The sequence below is a fragment of the Delphinus delphis genome, chromosome 5 (genome assembly GCF_949987515.2).
Source record: "Delphinus delphis chromosome 5, mDelDel1.2, whole genome shotgun sequence".
Taxonomy (NCBI): Eukaryota; Metazoa; Chordata; class Mammalia; order Artiodactyla; family Delphinidae; genus Delphinus; species Delphinus delphis.
Window position 1 is genome coordinate 117,378,994 of NC_082687.1, and position 22,669 is coordinate 117,401,662.

Sequence of the window (22,669 nt, forward strand, 5' to 3'; positions counted from 1 at the left end):
TCTTTAAAAGTTTTAAAACTCTTTTTTGGCTAGTATCTCTTCAAACAGAAGGTACTCCATAAAAACCTTCTGTATGTTCATTCAAACATCTCACAAACTAGAAACACAATGGAGAGAACCTAATCTTTCTTGGTTCCTCCCTTTTGCCAGGAAGATATGAGTAGCTGAAGTATTTGGTGCTATATATAGTCAGTTGATGTCAGCTGGATGCCAGTCTCTTCAGAAAGGCTCAGTCCCCAGTTTGAGTCAGAGCTAGGGACCATGCTATCCCAGGCTCAAGGATAAAAACCATCGGGCCCAAGTGCCATCCATATTCCATCTCCAGTCTTTCCTCCACAAATCAGGATTCATCCTTCCTGAAAAGCACGGTCTAAGAGCAAGGTAAGTATATTGTTTCCTAAAATGTTCTCTTAGTCAGTTGTCCAAGGAAGTTCAGAGTTGTGACTCATTAATGGGCTTTTTTGCTTTAAAGGACAGCTGTTGATGCCAATATTAAAATACTACCACCAAAGAGTTCTGGTTTAATCTGGCGTCCTTTCTTCATTCTTACAATTTGCTGGAATTGATGTACTGTGATGTTGGTACAAATGGAGGCCAGTAAGGAAACAATGACAGATTAAAATAAACTGTGGAAAAGAGAGAGGAAGGGGAAAGGAGTCCAGCTCTTTCATTGTTTCTTATTGCCCAATAATCATTGTACTAGTATATAGATAAGACTGGGCTGGAAACTCTGAGAAACAGCCTCTGTTCACTGTGACATTGCCTGTCAATGAATAGCATGCTCTGTCACCAGACAAGGAATGGTATTAAAGTCTTTCAGTAGAAAGCAATAATAAACTCTTAATAAAGAACAAAGATGCTGTCTCTCAAAAGGATGATTATAAAACACTCCAAATGAGTTCTTGACATTGCCTCAATAATGTTCCTTTATTTTTCACAGGGAGGGAACAAAAAAATCATGCTATCACATAATACCATGGTGAAGCAGAGGAAACAGCAAGCATCAGCCATCATGAAGGAAATCCATGGAAATGGTATCAGTGAAAACCCTTCACAGCAATAATATAGCTCAGCATTAATGTAGACTCTTCCTGATGTTATTTAATATTCTATAGTTTACTTCCTTTAAATTCTTGCTATTCTGTCATAACAAACCTGGAGCTCTAGGGGGTGTATAACAGCCTATGGTAACTAATCCTTTTGTAGTCATCCTTTCTCATTTGAAAGCTATTTTCAGATGAACAACTGCTCTAAAGGAATGAAGCAATCTGACAGCTGATGTACATTCTACTTGGCTTGCCTTTCACATTTCACGTTATAAGTTAATATCACCACTCTCAGATCTTTTTTTCTCTTTTTTGGACAGGTCTCATACAATCTTGTCTACATCGTCCATCCCACAAGATCTATCTTGATTTCTTTTACCTTATATTACATAAATCATTCAAAATCTGTTCTAGCGTCCTTTTTTTTTTTTTTTAAAAAAAGGTGTTAAGTTGGAATTCATATTCATTGTGAACTTCTTTAACCCTGAAACCAGTCTTCATATTTAGTAACTGATTTACCGAGATACTCTGTGTGGAAATCTACTTCTATTTATAATTTCTAGGAAAATATAGATTTCTTATAGTCTCAAGCATATAACTCAAAAAAAAATTAATATAAATTAGATGCAAGATGATATTCCACTCTCTTCTCTAAGTTCTAGCAAAACACTCTAGAAAGTAATGCTTTATACATTGCATTTTGATTGTTATAAGGGAAATTCAACTTTGATTGTTATAAAGGAAATTGAGCAAAGGATAGCATCAATTTTAAAAGTTAATAAGTAGAATATCTAGATAGTTTTAAGGGCTGATTTGAGCCATTCCAGAATATATTTGTGGAGTTTTCAGGGCACCTCCTTATTTCCCTTCTATTAACAAGGAATGTGACCTTTTACCTGAACAATACTAAGACCTAGAGCAATGAGATCTTTCACCAGGTAGCTAGGAAAAGGCATAAGTATAGCATTTTCATATTTCACCTTCCATAAAGCAAGCTGAATAGAACCAATCAGAGACTGTGTTAGATGCTTCCCCCCACAATGCAGTCATATCTAAAGGGTTCTGTTATTAAGTTTTGTTTTCTATTTTTTTGCAGTACAAAATCACCATACTGGATTCAACTTAGACCCATGTTTTACTAAGATGTCAAACTAGTTTGGAATAAAGTGAAAATAATTCTGAATCAGACACCAGAACTAAATTTGTACCAATGCAAGGTTCCAAAATTCAGGCTTCTTTTAAATTTTTGCACTTCTTTGTATTTCCTGCTTCATGTAGTTTACTTGAAATTGTTTTAATAGTTTCCTTGATCAATAAGGAAAAAATCAGATAATCACTTGAGTTTGAGACTAAATTATTTATCTTAAAACTAGGCTTGGGATAAGTTATCATTTTCTAATTGCATCATAATCATAAATCAATCCATCATTTTAATGTATTCCCAGTTTAAATCATGTGTTGGATTCTACTCTCTTATTTCTGACATAGACCTATAAGAGTATCTTTTCCTTTTTTTATAATATAACTTTTATTTTTTTATGAAATATAAAGAAAAAGTACAATTATATCTCAAGGGGAAAAAAACCCTCAAGACTATAATCTCACCACCAACAGGTCCTGGCCAAGTAAAGTCTGCTGAAGCCCTCCCTCCCAAGTCACGGGAAGATTTCTAGTCCCTTAAATGGAGTCACATGCTCTGCCTTTGTTTGGAGGTCAAGTACTACAGATAACAGGGATAATCACAGACTTCTTTCTTAACTCATCTCAGATAAAACAGCTGCAGTACTTTAGGAAGCAGTTTAAATAATTTCCCTCTTTTATTTCCTCTGACATCTTACATGGAACTTTACTATTTGTATATGACATAGTGTTTAGAGATCTGGAGCTAGGGGAGTATCATTTTTTCTAAGGAGGCAGAAATGAGACATGGACTGCAGAGAAACATTTCTGGGAATAATTCTCCAAACTTTCAAACACTTCAACCAACAAAAACCTGGATAATTTAAGATAAAGCATGCAACTCTTTTGATCTTAATTCTAAGACTAATTAAAATTTGGACTGGATTGTCCTCTACAAAAATGAATAGAGAAGCTATTTGAAGTTCTTCTCCCACTCCCTTCTCCCCTTGTGCATCAAGATTTTTTTTTCAGTATTATAATTCATTTATTTTTTATATCACTCTTCAAAGACATTTAGCCTGGAGGAGAATGAAATGTGACAATGAGATGGCTAAATGAGCTGTCTTCTAAACCTGAGCTAGGAGTTCAGTCCAGTTCTTGCTGTGGGGAGAGAGACTATAGCTGGTGAGCCTTGAGATGATCAGTAGGAAAATATAAGAATCAAAAAGGAGAGTTTTTCATCAGAGCACTCATTGAATCTGAAGGAGAAATAACCTCAAAGAATTACTGAGAAATCCTACCCATATAGACTAAAATACATAGAACTGGATAGCACAAGTAAAAATGTAGATAACTCACAGCCTCTACTAACTATATGCCAAATTGTTCACTCATTATGGATCCATAATGATTTGGTGTCAAATAATGTACCAGAAGCAAAAGTAATTAATGAAAAGTATCTCCTAACACTAAGGCTCTATACCTTCAGACAGACCATCCTCAGCATCATATCATGATGATCATCAACATGGTCATCAACATCAATATTAAAAGTGTTAGAGCTGATGATTAGTAGCTGTTTTGTGTTACTACTGTGATGCAAAACCCAGAAGCTTTAAACAGAAATATCAGAGCCATGTTGCAACTGTATAACAAGTGCCATTCTAAAAGACAAAAACACCAAAATACTTTGCCATTATCTGTCATGAATTAGTTGTGGAGGCAAGAAAAGATGGCTTATAATGGTTCCATGCCCACCAGCCCTGTGCTATTTACTCCTGATGCTGTACATATTCTCCAGTGGTGATCATGTTTCTCTCTCACTCAGTAACTCATTTGAGACTTGACTACTGAAGGAAGGGAGAGAGAGAGGGAAGGATAAAAGAATAGGAAGTAATAATTCTATAGAGAAAGAGAATGGGGAATGAGAATGGAGGAAGGAGAGGCACTCTAGAGCAACTGGCATCCGTCCAGAAATGGTGGGGAAAAGGAATAGGAATTAAAATTATCTAAGAACTGGGAGTATGCTGTCCCCTGATCTTAAGCACAGATATTGCTGACAGTTTAGAAGAAGAGCTTCAGAAATAAAAAGACTACAGTTGTTTCAGTCACCCTACAGTTTTCACACCTGGGCTCTGTGAGGGCTTTTTTGGTATGTTTTTTTTTTGTTTGTTTTTTCCCTCATGACTGGTGAACAGCTTTTCCCAGCACACAGAAGAGGACTGAGCAGATTGTTTTTGCGATTTCAGGAAAAGAGTTTAGTCTGTGGTCTGAAAACAGGAAGCCAGGTTCTAAATGGAGTGCTGTTGTTGATATCGTACCAGAAGCCCTGAGTTCCAGACCAGACAGCAGATACCTCATCTGAAAATGAAGAGGTTGGATCTGTTGAGTCATCTAATTCTAAAATTTCATGATTCTAATAAATTGAGCTATGTGCTCAAACATCAGTGTATTTGAGTTTTTCCACCAATAACAGAGGCAGTGATAATATTAACACAAATTGCAGGGGTACTTTGAAAAGCATAGATATAATGTCTTGACTTTCAGACAAAAGATAATGTGAAGACCCCTTTTACTTTTCCTGTATAAGCATATCTTAAAGTATAATTAATCAAGTCATCAATATAAAAATGAGGACACCAGGAAGGACTTAAACACTACAGATCAAATGTAAAAAGTCTAGGGGAGAAAAAGAACTTAACCTAATGCTTAATGTACAAATTTGTTAGTTTTCTTTGGTTTAAAATTTCACATTAGCATTCTCATAACCCGAAGAAAAAGCATGCTTTATCTTGAAAATTGGTGTGCAATAATATGTTGTGAAATCATGGATTTTTCTAAGCATGCCATAGATTTCTAAACCTCTAATAACGCTCTCCAGCAAAGTAGCAGCAGAGAACTAGGCTAACTTCCAATTTATACCAAAGTTGAAATTACAATGTTTAATTCTTGCCATATTCTATCATCCTAGAAGAATGATGAACATCATTTCTTTGTTGCCTTTTTCACTCTAATATGCTCTAGATATACGTCCTATAAATAGTACTAGATGAATTACTGGTTTGTGTAACTCAATTTGCATAATTCAATACATTGGTAATCTCATTTTTTAAATGTTTATAGATTTACACAGTTATTGAATGGTAATACATTAACAGTAAATTTTTGAACTCAAATCAAGGCAAGGAGATATGAAATAGGAAAATATAGAATCCCAGATGAGTTTCAAAATCAACTTTTTAATCTACAGAAAATTATTAAAGATTACTAATAAACTTTTAATCAAATGTAGACTTTTCAAGTATTATTCAAAACCACAGTCTGGACTATTAACTTTTATATAATATGTATATATGCATGTTGCAGTATGCAATAATGTATATTTATGGACTATTATTCAATCTACACAGGCCAACTGTCTGTAAACAGGCAGAAGAGTCCTGTTAAGTGTAGAGAAAATCTCTTGGCTTCAATCAGGCTTTTAAGTAAATTGATAGGACCACCCTAAAGCAAATCAATTTCAGTTATCTCCCCTTCTGTGGTTTTGCCCATTTTACCAGAATTGCAGCTGCCCGTGAATCATGGCGAAACAGTTTTAAAAGATCTTTCGTCTTACTACTATTATTTATAAGTGGGTATCTTTACAAACTATGAATTGGATTCACTGATCTAACTAAATATGTAACTTTGGCAGGATCAAAATTACAAATTAAAAATACAGAACTACCTGTGCACACATAAGTCCTTGTTGACTAAGTTGTAGAATGTTAACCTATGATATAAATGTGAAAAAAAAATGATTTTTGGAGGAATTTAGGTTCAGTGTCTGCTCATAAGACTACATATTGAAGAAAGGTTTGAAAAAGGAATTGATCACATTTTCAAAGATCACTGATACTCTCCCAATAAAATGCAATTTTCCATTTGGTTTCCAGTACTCATAGTAATATGGTTAAAGTGGAAGGAAAGTATATTCAAAAATCAAAAGTTTGAACTTTTTAATGTAAGATTTTAAATCTTAATTTAGCTACAAAAATAATGCACATTTGAGGACATTACTGAGAAAGAATATTGATTACAATTATTAAATATTTCTAGTAGATTGAAAAATGTGGAGGTTTTTGTGAATTAATTTGATAATGGTCAAGACACTAAAGTTATATTGTAATAGTTTTTTATAATTAGATATTTATTCCAAAATAATCATTATTTCCTTAAAATAATAGCAAACTATAATAGATTAAGTCCTATAAAATCTTTAAAGAATAAATGGAAAATTCTGGATCACTATAAACGACATTAACAGGAAAGCATGCCTAGCAATATTATTTTCAATAGATGATCTAATGCCACAAAGACAACCTTCTAATCCATCAGGGCAAGGATATGAACCCTGAATAAGTTATATCATTTATCAGGCATCCAGATTAAACACACTGTTAAGACCCTGCACAGAGGTTTGCAATAAAGGGCAGGGAACAGCTGAACTTGGATTCTATCTGCTCAGTTGACACCATTCTTTTCACTCTGAAAGTTTAAGTAAATGAAAGTGTTCATACATTAGATTTCCCAACTCACAGATGGTCTGGAACTCCAGCGCCAATTACATCATAAACTTGACTACTGGAAGGGAAGGGGAAAAAAAAACCTTGGAGAATTTAGTTTATGTCTTTTATTGTTTGTTTGTTTATGCAAAATATATTGACTTAAAATGTTCCTATGTCTCTATCAGTATGCTAGTGAATATTTAACTGGTTCTTTGGGGGGAAAAATGCCTTGGTTTGTAGAATTTGCCAATTTCTGTGGTATAAATACTCTTGCCATGGCCAATTTTGAGCTACCATCAAGGAGAAACTGAATGCAGAGTTGGGAAGAGATGTGTAGTAATACAACACTATACAGTATTTCCACCATACAGATATAATAGATATAAGAAAACATCAAGAGCATAGATAATAGCAAAAAGGAGTAAAACATTTAGAAAGTGATATTTTTGAGTATTTATTGCTTTCTTTTTAATATAACTTATTATTAAGTTTATATAATTTAATTTTAATAGTGGTTATGTTCACTGAGTTTAACTACTGGCTAACAGAATTTCTGAAAATTTATCAGTCGACTCTTGTGAACCAGTACAAGCCTGCTCCACACACCACTAGATTTCTCATGCAGTGCTTCTGGTCCCAGAGATACACAGGACCTTTAGATGGTCACTCAAAGCCAACTATTAACTCACTGTCTGTTACTTGCAGAGTAAGAGGGAGAAAATTTAGGCTTAAAGGTAGTAGAAGTAAGTATGAAGAATAAGCAAAGAGAGTTGAGAGTTGGTCAATTATTTTGTGTGCCTTCTCCTCTTTCCTTTTTGTCTCTTTTATCTCCTCTCTTGTGGTATAAATTTACTAGTAATAATGGATTGTACCAACTGATTATTGAGGGTAGGTAAGTTCTTCATGGCTCTTGCTGCACATCTACTCCTTGTAGCAACTTGGGTGATGATTACTGTGTTTTGCTAAAAAGGAGTGAATGTTTCTTATGAGCCCAAATGAGTCTGGCCAGAGGTATATCCATATTTTATACTTCTGCTCTTTTTTTCCTCTCCTCTTCGAGGCCCCCATTGCTGGGCTTCTAGGCTATTCTTCTTTACTCTTTCTTGATTCCAATCTTAATAGACTTTTTGGACCTACATCAGTGAGATGAAGATCTGAAGAGAATAACCATAGTTAGCATGCTTTTAGTTGAAAATAGCAGAAAATCAGAAACGAACTAAAGGGAATTTATTGCCTCACATAACTGAAAAGTTCAGAGGTGATTTGATAAGTCTTCATCTGGCAGCTCAAGTATGCCATTAAGGACCAGGTTTCTTTCTCCCTCTGCTCTGATTTTCTTGGGGTAAGCTTCACCCCACATCTGGCTCTATCATTTTATCAAGTGCATACCAACAGTTTCCTGGGCAATATACATCCGTGCTTACCTGCAGCAGGAAAAGAAAGTATCTTTGACACAATGTACACAAAGAAAAGTCCTGATATTTTGCCTCATTGACCTAGGTCAGGTCACACACCTGTTCCTGTATCAATCACAAAGGTTAATTAATTCCTGTCAAATATACCCCAGAAAACTATTGTAAATCTAAGTGGCCAGAGGGATGGAATTCAAGTAGGGCATGTGGTTATTTCAGAAACATTGGTGGAATCAGCTAATACTGGGGGCCATTAGGAAGAGGAAAATGAGATAAAAACATTTTCTCAAATTTTTGTCTTGGGATCCCCAAATTAAACTTATGCCATAGCTTGAAATTTAGAACTTATAGAAAATAACATAATAATATGCTATTCCTTTTTCTAGCTCCTCTATTTTCATTTAACTGTTTATAATGACTCAAATTGGTAACAGAAAAGGAGAGAAAGAGAAAAGCTGCATCCCTGTTTTGGTTTCCTTATGAAAAAACTTTGTAGCCTTAACTGTAAGGAGAGATTCCATTGCTATAATATAAAGACTGTTGTTTTTGCATTTTCTAGTGGCTGCCTGCTTTGGGGCATTTTTATTTCCTGAAAATGTCCCATTAAAACATTTGTTTAAAAACATTATTTGTCATATATAAATACATTACATAGAATGTGTATTCCTAGAAGGTTAATGGACAAAAAAAATCTATCGATTTCGATTTTCTGTGTTATTATTTTATCCTGTTTCTCTCTCTTGCATTGCTAATTGAATTATTTTAAGAAGCATTTAAAGGAGATTTCCCCTCCACCCCGTAGTATTGCATCAAATTACTATAAGCCATATTGTGTCTTTTTGGTCATTTGCGATCTAAAGGGAACTTGCTATTTTGATTCCAGAATCAAAAAGCTGAAACAGTCCACTCCTGTCACACTTTCTAGAACACTGAGGGATATATTCATAGACACACTGAAAAATAATCCAGCTCCTTCCATGTTGCTAGCACACAGTAACAGACTCCAAACACTTGCAAATAAACAATAGTGAATATTCCCTGTAGAACTCAGCAGAGCTGGCAAACAAATCCCAGGAAACTGTAAAATATCCTCATCTACCCTGCTGTGCACCTTCATTCCTCTTCCATAAGCTATTTCTGCCAACCCTGGGGACTGTAATTTTTTTTTTTTTTCACCTTAGAGAGTAGACAATGCCACTCTGCGCTGCATTAGGAAGGGCTATGGAAATTTTTTAAATTGAACATTTTTTTAATAATAGACTTTATTTTTTAGAGCGGTTTTAGGTTTACAGAAAAACTAAACAGAAAGTATAGTATAATGTTCCTATATACCCCTTCTCCTCCCAACACACAGTTTCTCCTATTATTACCATCTTGCATTAGTGCGTTATACTCGTTATGATTGACGGACCAATATCGACGTAGTATTATTAACTGAAGTCCACAGTTTACATAAAGTTTCACACTGTGCGGCACTGTCCTATGGGTTTTCATGAATGCACACTGTCACTCGTCTGCCATTACAGTATCATACAGAAGAGTCTCACTGCCCTAAGATTCCCCTGTGCTCAACCTCTTCATCTCCACTCCCTCCACACAGCCGCTTGGCAGCCAGTGATTCTTTTACTGTCTTCCAAGGTTTTGTCTTTTCCAGAATGTCATAGAGTTGGAGTCATATAGTAGCCATTACAGACTGGCTTTTTTCACTTAGCAATATACATTTAAGGGCCATTCATGTCTTTTCATGGCTTGATAGCTCTATTAAACTTTTAATTTTGATATAAATGTAGTTTACATGGAGCTGTAAGAAAGAATACCAAGCAATCCCACGTACCTTTTCCCAGTTTCCCACAAGAGCAACATCTTGTAAAAGTATAGTACAATATCACAACCAGAATATTGATATTCATGCAGTCAAGAGAGTCCTACCAATCACTAATGTCTCCCATTTATATATATATATCTTTTCATTTTAAGATGCTATAAAATGGAATCATACAGTATGTAACCTTTGGGGATTGGCTTTTTTCACTCAGTGTAATTCCCTCAAGATAGATCCATTTGCTGTGTTTCAATAGTTTGTTCGTTTTTATTGCTGAGTACCATGCTTTGGATGGACCACAGTGTTTTTAACTTTTTACCTACTCATTAAAGTACATTTGAGTTGTTTCTTTTATTATTATTAAGAATAAAGCTGCTATGACCATTTGTGTATAGGTTTTTGTATGCACATAAGCTTTCATTTCACTGGGATAAATGCCCAGTATTGCTGGTAGTCCTATGTTCAGTTTTTAACAGAGCCTATTAAATTATTTTCTAGGGTGGCTGTACCATTTTACATTTCCAACAGTGATGTATGAGTGATCCAGTTTCTCCACACCCTCCCCAGCATTAGATGCTGTCACTATTTTTCATTTTGGCCATTCTGATATGTGTATAGTTATATCTCATGGTTTTAATTTGCATCTTTCTAATGACTAATAATGTTGAACATCTTTTCCTATGCTTATTTGCCATCTGTATATCTTCTTCAGTGAAATATCTCTTCCTGTCTTTTGCCCACGTTCTAATTGGATTGCTTGCTTTTTTACTGATGAGTTTTAAGAGTTCTTTATATATTCTAGTCTGTTTTCAAATATGTGGTTTGCAAATATTGTTTCCTACTCTGTAGTTTGTTTTTTCATCCTCTTAACACAGTCTTTCTCAGAGCAAAAGTATTTAATTTTGCTTAATTAAGCAAAGTTCCTTTTATGGACTGTGCTTTTGGTGTCAAGTTTAACAACATTTCGTCCAGCCCTAGATCCCAAAGGTATGATCATGTAATTTTTCTTCTTTAGCCATTTAATATGGTAGAATACATTGATTTCTGAATATTGAACCAATCTTGTATCCCTGGAATAAACCCCACTTATTCATGGTATAGAATTCTTTTTCTGTATTGTTGAATTCTATTTACTAATATTTTGGTAAAGATTTTTGCTTCTATAAGCATGAGGGATATTGATCTGTAGCTTCTTTTTTTGTGTGTTGTTTCTGTTAGCTATCAAGGTAATAAGTTAATTGGGAAGTGTTCCTTCATCTTCTGTTTTCAGGAAGAGACTATGTAGCATTGGCGTTAATTCTTCTTTAAATGTTTGGTAGAATTCTCTGGTAAAACCATCTAGGTCTGAAGATATCTTTTGGGGGAGATTTTAGAATTATAAATTCAATTGCCTTATAGCTATAGGATTAATCAAATTATCTACTTCATGTTGGGTGAGATGTGTTACTTTCTGCTTTTCAAGGGATTGGTCATATTTTTTCTGTTTTCAAATTTATGTGAATTTACATGTAGAGTTGTTCATAGTATTCTCTTTTTATCCATTTGCTATCTGCAGTGGCTGTAGTGATATCCCCTATTTTGTTCCTGATACTGGTAATTTGTATCTTCTACATTTCTATTTTTCTGTGTCAGTCTAGCTAGAGTTTTGTCAATTTTACTGATCTTTTCAAAAGCCAACTCTGTGCTCAACTGATTTTTCTCTACTGTTTTTCTGTTTTTAATTTCTACTCTTATCTTTATTATTTTCTTCCTTCTGCTTGCTTTGGGTTTATAGTATAGATTTGATACTTTTCCTCTTTTTTTAATGTATGCATTTAGTGCTATAAATGTCCCTCCCAGCACTGTACTGTCTGTGCCCCATAAATCTGATATGCTCTATTTTTAATTTCAATGAGTTCAATGAATTTTTTTATTTCCCTTGAGACTTCTTCTTTGACTCATGGATTGTTTAGAAGTGTGATTTTTTTTTTTAGTTTCCAAATGTTTGGAGATTTTTCTGTAAACTTTTTGTTACTCATTTCTAGTGTGATTCCATTGTGATCAGAGATCATACTGTATATAATTTTGATTCTTTTAAATTTGTTGAAGCTTACTTTATGGTCCAAGATATTGGTCTATCTTGGTATATACTCCATGTGCACTTGGAAAGAATGTGTGTTCTATTGTTGTTCAGTAGAATATTTTATGCTGTTTATAAATATTTTATAAACAGTAGGATTATATCCTACTGGTTGATGGTGTTGTTGATTTCTTTTATATCCTTGCTGATTTTCTCTCTGTTGTCCTATCACTTGTTGAGAGAGGAATGTTGAAGTCTCCAACTCTAATTGTGGGTTTATCTATTTCTCCTTTTAGTTCTATTAATTTTTGTTCCATTTGCAGCTCTGTTTTTTGGTGCATACACATTTAGGATTTCTAGGTCTTCTTGGTGGATTGACACTTTAATCATTATATAACGTTCTCTGTCTCTGGAAATTTTCTTTGCTCTGAAGTCCACTTTGGAATTAACATAAGCGCTTCTGCTTTCCATTGATTAATGTTTGCTTGATATCTTTTTCTATCCTGTTACTTTCAACTTGCCTATATTGTTCAAGGCACTTACTTGAAGTGAGTTTCTTCTAGACAGCTTATATTTGGGTCATGTTTTGTTTTTTTGTTTTTTTGCGGTACGCGGGCCTCTCACTGTTGTGGCCTCTCCCGTTGAGGAGCACAGGCTCTGGATGTGCAGGCTCAGCGGCCATGGCTCATGGGCCCAGCCTCTCTGTGGCATGTGGGATCTTCCCGGACCGGGGCACAAACCCATGTCCCCTTCATCGGCAGGCGGACTCTCAACCACTGCGCCACCAGGGAAGCCCTTGGGTCATGTTTTAAAATCCAGTCTGCTAGTCTCTATCCTTTAATTAGGGTATTTAGAATATTTTTATTTAAGCTCTACTACTGATGTAGTAGAGCTTAAGTCTATCAGTTTATTTTTTGTTTTCTGTTTGTTGTCTCTGTTTTTCCCTTCTGTTTTCTTTTTCCTAGCTTCCTACGGATTACTTGCACATGTTTCAGAATTCCATTTTTATTTATCTATAGTTTTTCAAGTGTACCTGTATAGTTTTTGGTAGTTGTTCTATTACATTATATGTGCTTAACTTATCAAAGTCTACGGATATTGTCATTTTATCAGTTCAAGTGAAGTACAGAAAACTTATCTAACTTCATGTCTATTTACCCTCCCCTGTTTATAATAAAATTGTGTTAACTATTTTCTACATATATTTATATCAGAGTTTTATAATTTTTGCTTCTATGATCAAACATAATTTAGAAAACTCAAGAGGGGAAGGAAGGCTTACTGTATTTACCCACGTTTTTGCTTACTGTAATCTTTTTTTGTTCCGATGTTCTAAGATTCCTTATTTTATTGTTTCCCTTTTGTTTAAAGAACTTAATTTAGTTATTTGCTATGGTCTGAATATTTGTGGCCCCCCAGAATTCAAATATTGAAATCTTAATGTCCCTGATGGTATTAGGACATGGGGCCTTTGGGAAGTGACTAGGCCATGAGGGTGGGGTCTTCATGAATGATATTAAAGACCTTATGAAAGAAGCCCAAGAGAGCTTTCTTGTCCCTTCTACCATGTGAGAACACAGTAAGAAGTGGGCAGTCTACAACTCAGAAGAATGATTTCAACTGAACCTACTATGCTGGCACACAGATCTCAGACTTTCAGCTTCCAGGCCTATGAGAAATATATTTCTGTTGTTTATTAGCCACCAGTCTTTGATATTTTGTTGTAACAGCATGAACCATTCTTCGAGGGTAGGTCTCCAGGCAACAAATTTCCTAGTTTTCCTTCGTCTGAAGATGTCTCAATTTCCCCTTTATTTCTAAAGAATATTTTCATTGGGTATCAGATTCTGGGTTGACATTTCTTTTTTTTCAGCATTTTTGTGCCACTTCCTTCTGAACTTCATGATTTCTAATGAGAAATCCACTGTCATTCTCATTTTTTTCTCCCTATAGGTAAGTTGTCATTTTCCTCTGGCTGCTTTCAAGATTTTCCCATTGTCTTTAGTTTTTAGAAGTTTATAATATGTCTTGTTGTAGAGTTCTATAGATTTATCTTTTATAGAATGCTTTTAGCTTCTTGAATCTGTAGGTTTATGTCTCTTGCCAAATTGGGGAAGTTTTCAGCCATTATTTCCTTGTGTACTTTTCCAGTCCCACATGCCTCCTCCTCTCCTTCTGGGACTTCAGTGATACAAATGCTGTATCTTTTGTTCTGGTCACACCAATCCCTAAGGCTTTCTTTTTTTTTTTTCCCCAGTCTATTTGTTTTTCTCTGTTGTTATTATTGGGTAATTTCCATTGTTCTGTCTCTCAATTCACCATTTCTTTCCTTTATTCCCTCCATTCTGCTACTGAATCCATCCACTGAACTTCTTATTTTGGGTATTTTATTTTTCAGTTCTAATGTTTCCATTTGGTTCTTTACAACTTTTATTTCTCTGCCATGATTTTTTATTTCTTTGCTAAAATTTTCTATTTTTCTTTCATTTGTTTCCAGAAATTTGTAATTGCTCTTTGAAGTATTTTTATCATGGCTGCTTTAAAATCTTTGTTATTTAATTTTAATATCTCAGTCACCTCATGTTGGCACCTGTCTTTTTTCATTCAGTTTGAGATCTTCCTGATTCTTGGTATGACAAATGATTTTTTTATTTGAGCCTGCATATTGTCATAATATGTTCTAAGAATCTTGCTCTTATTTAAGCCTTCTGTTTTATCTATCCTAGTCTGACACTGCTTCAGCAGGGGAAGGAGAGTGCCACCTCATCACTGCCAGGTGGAAGTAGGAAGTCAAGGTTTCCCAGTTGGCCCCTACTGAAACTTGAGGAGGGTCACTTAGTTACTAGTAGGAGGGGGTAGGAGTTCAGAATCCCCACCTGGTCTCCACTAACACTACAGGGATGGAGGGTTGTTACTGGCTGACAGGGATGAAAGTCCCAGCTTCCTCCTTAGCCCCTCTTATACCACCCTTATGGGAGCATCGGGGCACCTCATTACAGCCTTGCAAGGGTAAAATTCTGGGCTCCCCACTTGAACTTTGTTGATATGGGTGAGGCCAAAGTTTTTCCTGTGGTATTTGGCTGAAGTAGAGTAGCTATTGTCTAAAAGTTTTCTGTCTTTCTAGGTTGCTTCTTTCCTGGTCTTGGCTAGTGAGAACAATCTTTTTGGAGGCTTTTGGCTGCACCTTTTGGTGTTTCTGGGTTAATAGCATCTTCAGCTCCAAGTCTGGGATATATGGGGCTAAAAGAAAACCCAGAGAATTCAGTACCTTGTTGTTCCTTGGATCCTGAGGAAGGACTTTGTTGTCCCTAGCTGGTCTGCCTTCTTCTCTCCAACTTCCAGAGTCTTCTTATGTTTATTTTATACATAATGTCCAGGATTTTTAGTTTTACTTAGTAAAGGTATAGGGAAAAGTAGATCTATTCTATCTTCCCAGAAGCAGAAGTCTTGATATTATAATTTTTATAATTAGTGGAGCTCCTCTCTGGGTAACATCAAAATATATAAACAAATTGATTTTTTTTCAAGGCAAAATGGGGAGAAAATTTGTAAGTAATTTTATTATTTTATCCCTAAAGACCTCCAAAAGCCTAATTATTAGGGTTAATTTGTTACATCAGAAAATGTTGTCCCCATCAACCAGCATAATTATTTATTTTACAAATGGTCCAATTTTTCTTCTTTGCATTTAAGAACAGTCCACAGTGGCAAAAGAACTCTGTGGGTTACACAAAAAGATATTTCTGATTAAAGGTGCAAGTGGAGGAGTTTTATTTCTTTGGGATTTTAGAAAAGTCCTTCAGTACTAGAAATAGAAAATAACAGTTGTTTACTGAACATCTCAGTTGTTTACTGTTGTTTACATTCAGTTGTTTACTGAACATCTCCTATATTTAAGGCATGGGGGACACAAAGACAAAAACATAAAGAATGTGCAAGCCATAAAATAAGTAAAACGGAATCAAGTAATTGTGATTCAGTGCTATGGGAATACAGAAAAGGCATGAATAATTATGAATAAAGATTTTAGAGAAGGAATTGACAGAAATGGCACATAAGCTAGATTGAGAAGGATTTGTTCATTTAATGCTTATCACCTACCTACTTTATGTTAGGCTCCTTGGTGCTAGATGCAGAATGAATAGCATTCTGACAGAGACAGGAAAATGGGTGGCATGGGCCAAAGGGTAGACATTCTTGTAACAGAGACTGCTAAAATTGATACAGAAAAATGTTGGGAGTCAAACAGAGCTTATGAAGAGAATTATGATCAGTGTTGTTTGAAAACTCACTAAATAAGGAAAGATTAAATTAATAGTGTCATTAGCTTACTTTCATTCACTCTTTCTATGTGCCAGGTATGATGCTAAGTGTTTGATAAGAAACATTTTATTTAATCCTCAAATCAATCCTATGCAGTAGGTGTTATTATTAGCCCCACTTTAGAGATAAGGAAATTGAGGTTTACAAAAAATAAGTAACATATCTATGATCATACAGTTAGAAAGTAGTAGAGCCAGAATTCAACCCAAGGCAGTCTGAGTAAAGAGCCTATATTTTAGTCACTATACTAGCATATAGCGGGCAATAAATTATGAAATTTAGCAAAGCACTTAAAAATGCTTATCTTGGGGTTTTCATGCACATGAATATTGTTTTACAGATGTAGATGGCATGGACCTGGGCAAAAAAGTCAGCATCCCCAGAGACATCATGTTGGAAGAATTATCCCATCTCAGTAACCGTGGTGCCAGACTGTTTAAGATGCGACAAAGAAGATCTGACAAATATACATTTGAAAATTTCCATTATGAATCTAAAGCACAAATAAATGTAGGTATAACTTGATAATGTGGTATCTAAATAAACGGGCAGCACTTCTAAATTTATATGTGTTATTAGATTCTCAAACAAGTATTCTACAAATTTTCTTTTCATTGATTCTGTTAGACTTTTTAGTTTCATGATAATGAATAGTTTAGGTGGATAAACAAAGGAAATATTATGCATGATATGAGTATCTTTTTAGTTCAGTACAGACATTGTAAGTTTGTAGATTTGGCACTGACGAGCTCCTCTGTTCTGCTAAGACCAGGGAGAGGGAGTGGACATTGTGGTACTAAAAGTTTCCATGGTCTTATCACCACTGGTTAAATGTTTGGGATGGAAATATTTCCAAAGCACACAGTGCTCCATAAAGTAAGTATAAGCATTTTATTGGCTGAATACATCCTGGCAGTAAAACATGCCTGGGAACTACAGACACAGTTGATCTCCTTTCAAAGCATTTATTCCACATTGTGTAGAGAAGTCTGTTATTTATTAACAACAAAACCAATGTGGATAAAACTCTTTGGACAAAAGTTTTCATCAATCAGAAGTTTAAAAAAGCAAACAATATTTTACATATTGCATGAATACCATATTCTCTTGTCATTCAGAGAGATTTTAGAGGAAGAAGTTCGTAGTAGAAAAACAATTAGCTTTGGGAAAATGACTTTAAAAATAAAATACCAGGTATGAAGAATCAAAAAGCAACAGTGCATTGGTTCTAAATTTGAGGAGATGCTAGAGACTACAACAAATATAAGTTGTTTTTTTGTCTTTTGTGTATTTTTATTGAGGGTTTCTTCCTGTAGCTATGAAAAGTCTATAAGTTTACTTATGAATTTAAACCTGAAATCTTTCCAGCTGCCATCACTAGTTAAGTTGTTTTGAATGGACAGCTAAATTCTTTAAAGCAAACAGACTGGTTTCACTGACCTTTTATCATAATTACTAAAACACATTACAGAACTAACAACCGCACTCACAAACAATACAATTTTTTTCATTCCTGAACTATTTCCCTTGTTATGATGCTGGTTAACAATAAATGGTTAGAGAACATCTTAAACAGTTTCTTTTCACATTAATGAGCATCCTTCAACATCCATGAATTGAATTTAGTTATAATTATGAATTCAGTTAGACATCAAATTTTACTCAACCATAGTATTTACACTTATGAAGAATGGTTTTCACTTGAAGTCATGGATAAATGCAATGTTATGTTACCCTATAACTATGCCCAGTATCATCTTATCAGAAAATGTCTGCAGCTAATACAGCATGAGCCTAAAATAACCCTTAACTCATCTGACAGAGTGTAATTATATAATCATATTCTTTCAATAATGACAACAGAGAAGCAGCTTTGAAGAATAATATGAAATATAGCAGCTTAAGGGAGATTCTCTGAAAAGTCATCTACAAGTCTAGACATCTGAATAAATGAATAAATCTAGTTTTCATAACTTACATATATATCTCTAAGTATAATGCTTTAACTACAGTTCTGGTGGAAGGTACAATGAGATTTAAAATGTCCATTAGAATAAAGCATATTCTCTTATCACTAGTATTTCCAATTACTGACAATAATCTTATACACCTGTGGTCAAATGTTCTGGTCATAGGTAAAATGTTTAAGAACAGGTCTTGATAGTTTTTCAGTGTTCCTAGAAGATTGGGAACTAAATAAATAAAATAATCCCAAATAGCTATATTGAAATAAACAATTAAATGCTGATAAATAACATAGAGCAATAAACAATAATAATATATGGAATAAAGTCACATGTCATTGAGTTACATAACATACTCTGAAGTCTGATGAAATTTACTCTCTCTTCTTTAGAAATGAGGAAAGTAGTATTCAAGGAAGTACATATATTTATTTGGCTTAAGTAACACCATAATAAGTAGACTGAAACCCAGCTCTCAGAATTCTAGAGTTCTTGCACTGACACTTGTCATGGTGTAATTAAAAGAAACTCTGGCCTGGAAACTGGAAGACCAGGGTTCAGTCCTGGCTCTCCCATAATCTGTGTAATTTGGAGTCAATTTAAAACTTTCTTTGCCTTTCTGGACCTGTTTTCTCATTTATAAAATAAGGGATTGATGCAAATGGTTTTGTAAGGTGTTTTCTGGCTTTAAAGATCTGTGTTCTCTGATCCTAATTCTAAAAATGACCTGCATAATAAATCACTGAGGAAGGTAGTGAGCTACATTGTATGATGACACATTTGCTTTATCACGGTATTAGATTGCAACTTGAAGCAAGCATTGATAATGTGACAGGAATTTAAAAAATATTAGGTTCAGGTCTAGTTCCATTCATTTATTTATACTTTTGGCAAAAATTTATTGATTGCCTACCATGTTCTAGAAACTATGCTGGGATTTCAAAGATAAATAGCTCTTGTCTAGTGATAGAGAGACAAAATAACATTGAAAAATAGAAAACAACTATTTACTTATAATCTAATTCTTGAATCATCTTTATATGATTTATATCAAATTAACTTATTGACTACATTTTCTGAAATGACCTTTTCCTTTTACTGCTTCCCTTGAGCTATAGATATTGTCAAAATAATTATTTAACTTATATTTATGCATTTCTTATTTTATTATAATGTTCAGGACATCATTAGATGAAAATATAAATCAACTCCCTGGTAATGAATGCCATTGGTTTAAATATTAAGTGTTATTAAAAAAAAAAGCACAGCTTTGGGCTTACTCTATTGCTGAGAAACTGGCAAACTGAAGCCACACAAAACTTCTTATGTCATAAATAACAACAGAAAATAGGCATTTTTAAAAAGAAGTGAAGATACGTTGCTTGCTACATATGCCAATTTTGAAGCCCTAGTTCATGAACTGATCAACTTCTTACAGAAATAGGCAAAAAAAAAAAAAAAAAAGAATGAAGAAAATGAGCATTAGAGTGAAAATAAAATAGAAGAATGATTCATCAGAATTAAAAGTCCCTTCTATAAATCACAACAAAAGGATGTTAATCAAAACAATTCACATTTTACAGTTAAGACTACATCAGCTTTTAGTAACTATGTACTTTTCAAAATCCTTAAAATATTAGATAATACTGGGAAAAGGGGAAGTATACTGTAACAAGTAATTCTGAAATAAGACCAAACTAAATATATTGAGATTCTGAACATTTATTTATTTTGTTCAAAAAATAACTTTATAAAAAATACTTTAAGGCTCATATCATAACTAAAATAAGTCACTACCCAACTATTAAAAGCCTTTGTTTGTATACTTAACAATGACAATAGAGCTACTAGGTGTCTCCTGATAATTAATGACTATTTAGAAAGAGTTGATTTTCCTATCTATAAATGAGGTTAGTGTGACAATTTTTAAATTAATGTAGGTAGAATGATTTGTAAGTTTAGGTGAAATTCATTTCATGGGCACATTTCAGTAATTTGTAAAAAGTAATTTTTATGCATGATACAATTAAACTTTCTATATTTATGTCAACTAGCTTTTATTTATAATTAAAGTTAGGGAGAACTTTTCTCTTTTCTAAGAGGTGATGTAGGTTCAGAAGTGATAAAAGATATTAATCCAGTCAATTAAGTTGAACACTTAAGACAAGAGCTAAATTCAAAACATGGAAAACTGATGTATCTGAGTATAGCATTACTCATCTCTAGAAATTGTTTCTTATTGCCTCTTGAATAAAATGCAAACTTTCATGCCCAGTAATCAAGACCCTGTACTCACCTAGTTGATGTTGCCTCTCATGCCTTCTTGCATGGCTCCACAAGCCAGCTTACCCCTACTAACATTGCCCTACTCATTTCCACAGCAACTTTACCAGGGTGCTGCCTAGAGTAAGGTGAAGGTAAAAGGCACCTGGAGAGTGGCTGTGGGTGGGAGAAGCCTGAAAATGCAATAAACTTAATTTTCTTCATAATTTTATCAGGTGAGGCCTTAATTTATGGCCTTTAATTATAGTATTTGGATTTTAGGACAAAATAGTCTTTTATCCTCACATTTCTATAAAGTTGAATAAGTATTAAACTGTAAAATTGTACTTTACCTTATCATCTTATAAATAAATACAGAAATGAAAAAATATTTTAAACTACTTTCTGCTTATGTCATACAGAAGAAAGTCAAAATTGGTCTTTATTTGCTATGCCTTTCAATAAATTTTTCCTTCTAAAGTTAAAAGATGATTTGACTTTACGCACTTCTTAAATAGATTGGCTTTTTAAAAAGTATATATATATTTCTCATATATGATTAAAACAATACTTTACCATAGAGATAAGTCCTAGCCATATTTCTGAGGATATAACCTATTACAATGTCTGTTTTTCTCTGTTAAAATGCAAACTGACTGTTTTTAAACTGCTATATTGCCATAGAATAAATCCCAAATTATAAGAGTAAAACAAATTCACCTAAAACTTTAAAGACAAATGCTCTTCTAAGCATTTTATTTTCTAGAAACCCCAAATTCTTCCTTCTATAAGTTCATGCAGCTTAAAGTGCAAATATTTTTTGTTATATATGACTGCTGTCCAAATTTCAGATTAAATTTTAAAACAAGGCATATTAAAGCATATCATTAAATCCCAAGTATAAATAAAATAGTAATGTAACAATGACTAAGCCGTATGTTTGGTGAGTATGCTGTATGATATTAAGTTAGTAAAGACTTAAAAATTAAATACTTAGATTTCCCTTTTAGGTATGTTGCGAATAGCAAATTACATAATTGATACAAAGCCCTAGACACAGTGCCTGGCACACAGTAAGGCTCAATTAATTAAGTGGATTGCCATCACAAAACAGATCTTAGATTGGTATCAGTAAAATTTCTCATTCAATAGCTCAACTAATTACAATATAAATTATTGAGACCTCATGTAACAATGAAGTGGCATTGTATTTAAATTCTAAGTATACAAATGGCATCTTGCACATATGATTTCTCCTATTAGTGTATCTAATATTTTTGAGTTTTCAGTTGAGTTTACTTTTGATCAAATACAGCACAATATTGCCATGCAGAATGAGAAATTGGATGGAAGCAACTTGGAAAGTGGTTCACAGCAAGCCCCATTTACTCCTCCTAACACCCCGGATCCACGAAGTCCCCCAAATCCAGAAAACATTGCACCAGGTAACTAATCCCCTTACAAATAGAACAATAAAGTTGTTATGCACTTAAATATATGACTCAAGTCATTTGGATTCTTTAGTAAATGGTATCTAAATGATACAGCTTTTCTCATTATATATTTACTTTGTAGATAAGTTCAGGACAAATGTAAAGATTTAGACCTAGAGGAGTCTTGTAAAACATTTACAGGAGTCTTACGTTCTTTCAGATGGTCCATTGTATTTGTTGGCAATCACCTATTATATTAAAAATTAAGTTGTCTGTAATTATATTGAAATCCTATTTGTATAGAACTGTATAATTTATGAATTGCTATGATATATATTTGTCTAATTTAATAATAACTCTATGACATTTATTATAATCCTCATTTTACAAATTAAGAACCTGAGGTTGTGAATAGCTATAAGCCAATATTGACTGTTCAAGAATTAAATCCAGATCTGGTACCAAATTTACAGATGCCTCATGTGAAGCGACCTTGTGGAGACTGCTTTTGTTATTTTCTGCTCTCTTACAGAACCTTAAATGCAATCCTTTAATACTGTATATTTGTTTATTATCTTAAAAGAGAAGCAAATGCTATCCAAATCAGTATATGTTACTTAGAAGTACTGTTTGATTTTGAAATATTCAATCAGGAAAATTATCTGATCTATTTAGACAATAA

General features: G+C 33.9%; 1 protein-coding gene across 1 annotated transcript in view; it reads left to right on the plus strand.

Annotated features, from left to right (window-relative positions):
• The first annotated feature begins 208 nt into the window (after positions 1-208).
• Positions 209-22,669, plus strand: part of MYOZ2 (myozenin 2) — a 34,316-nt gene continuing 11,855 nt past the window's right edge. Inside the window, exons 1-4 of the mRNA XM_060012934.1 lie at positions 209-381; positions 941-1,034; positions 16,669-16,838; positions 21,870-21,999. Of these exons, the coding sequence (XP_059868917.1) occupies positions 959-1,034; positions 16,669-16,838; positions 21,870-21,999 (376 nt within the window). The 5' untranslated portion in view covers positions 209-381; positions 941-958. The remainder of the gene's footprint in view (positions 382-940; positions 1,035-16,668; positions 16,839-21,869; positions 22,000-22,669) is intronic.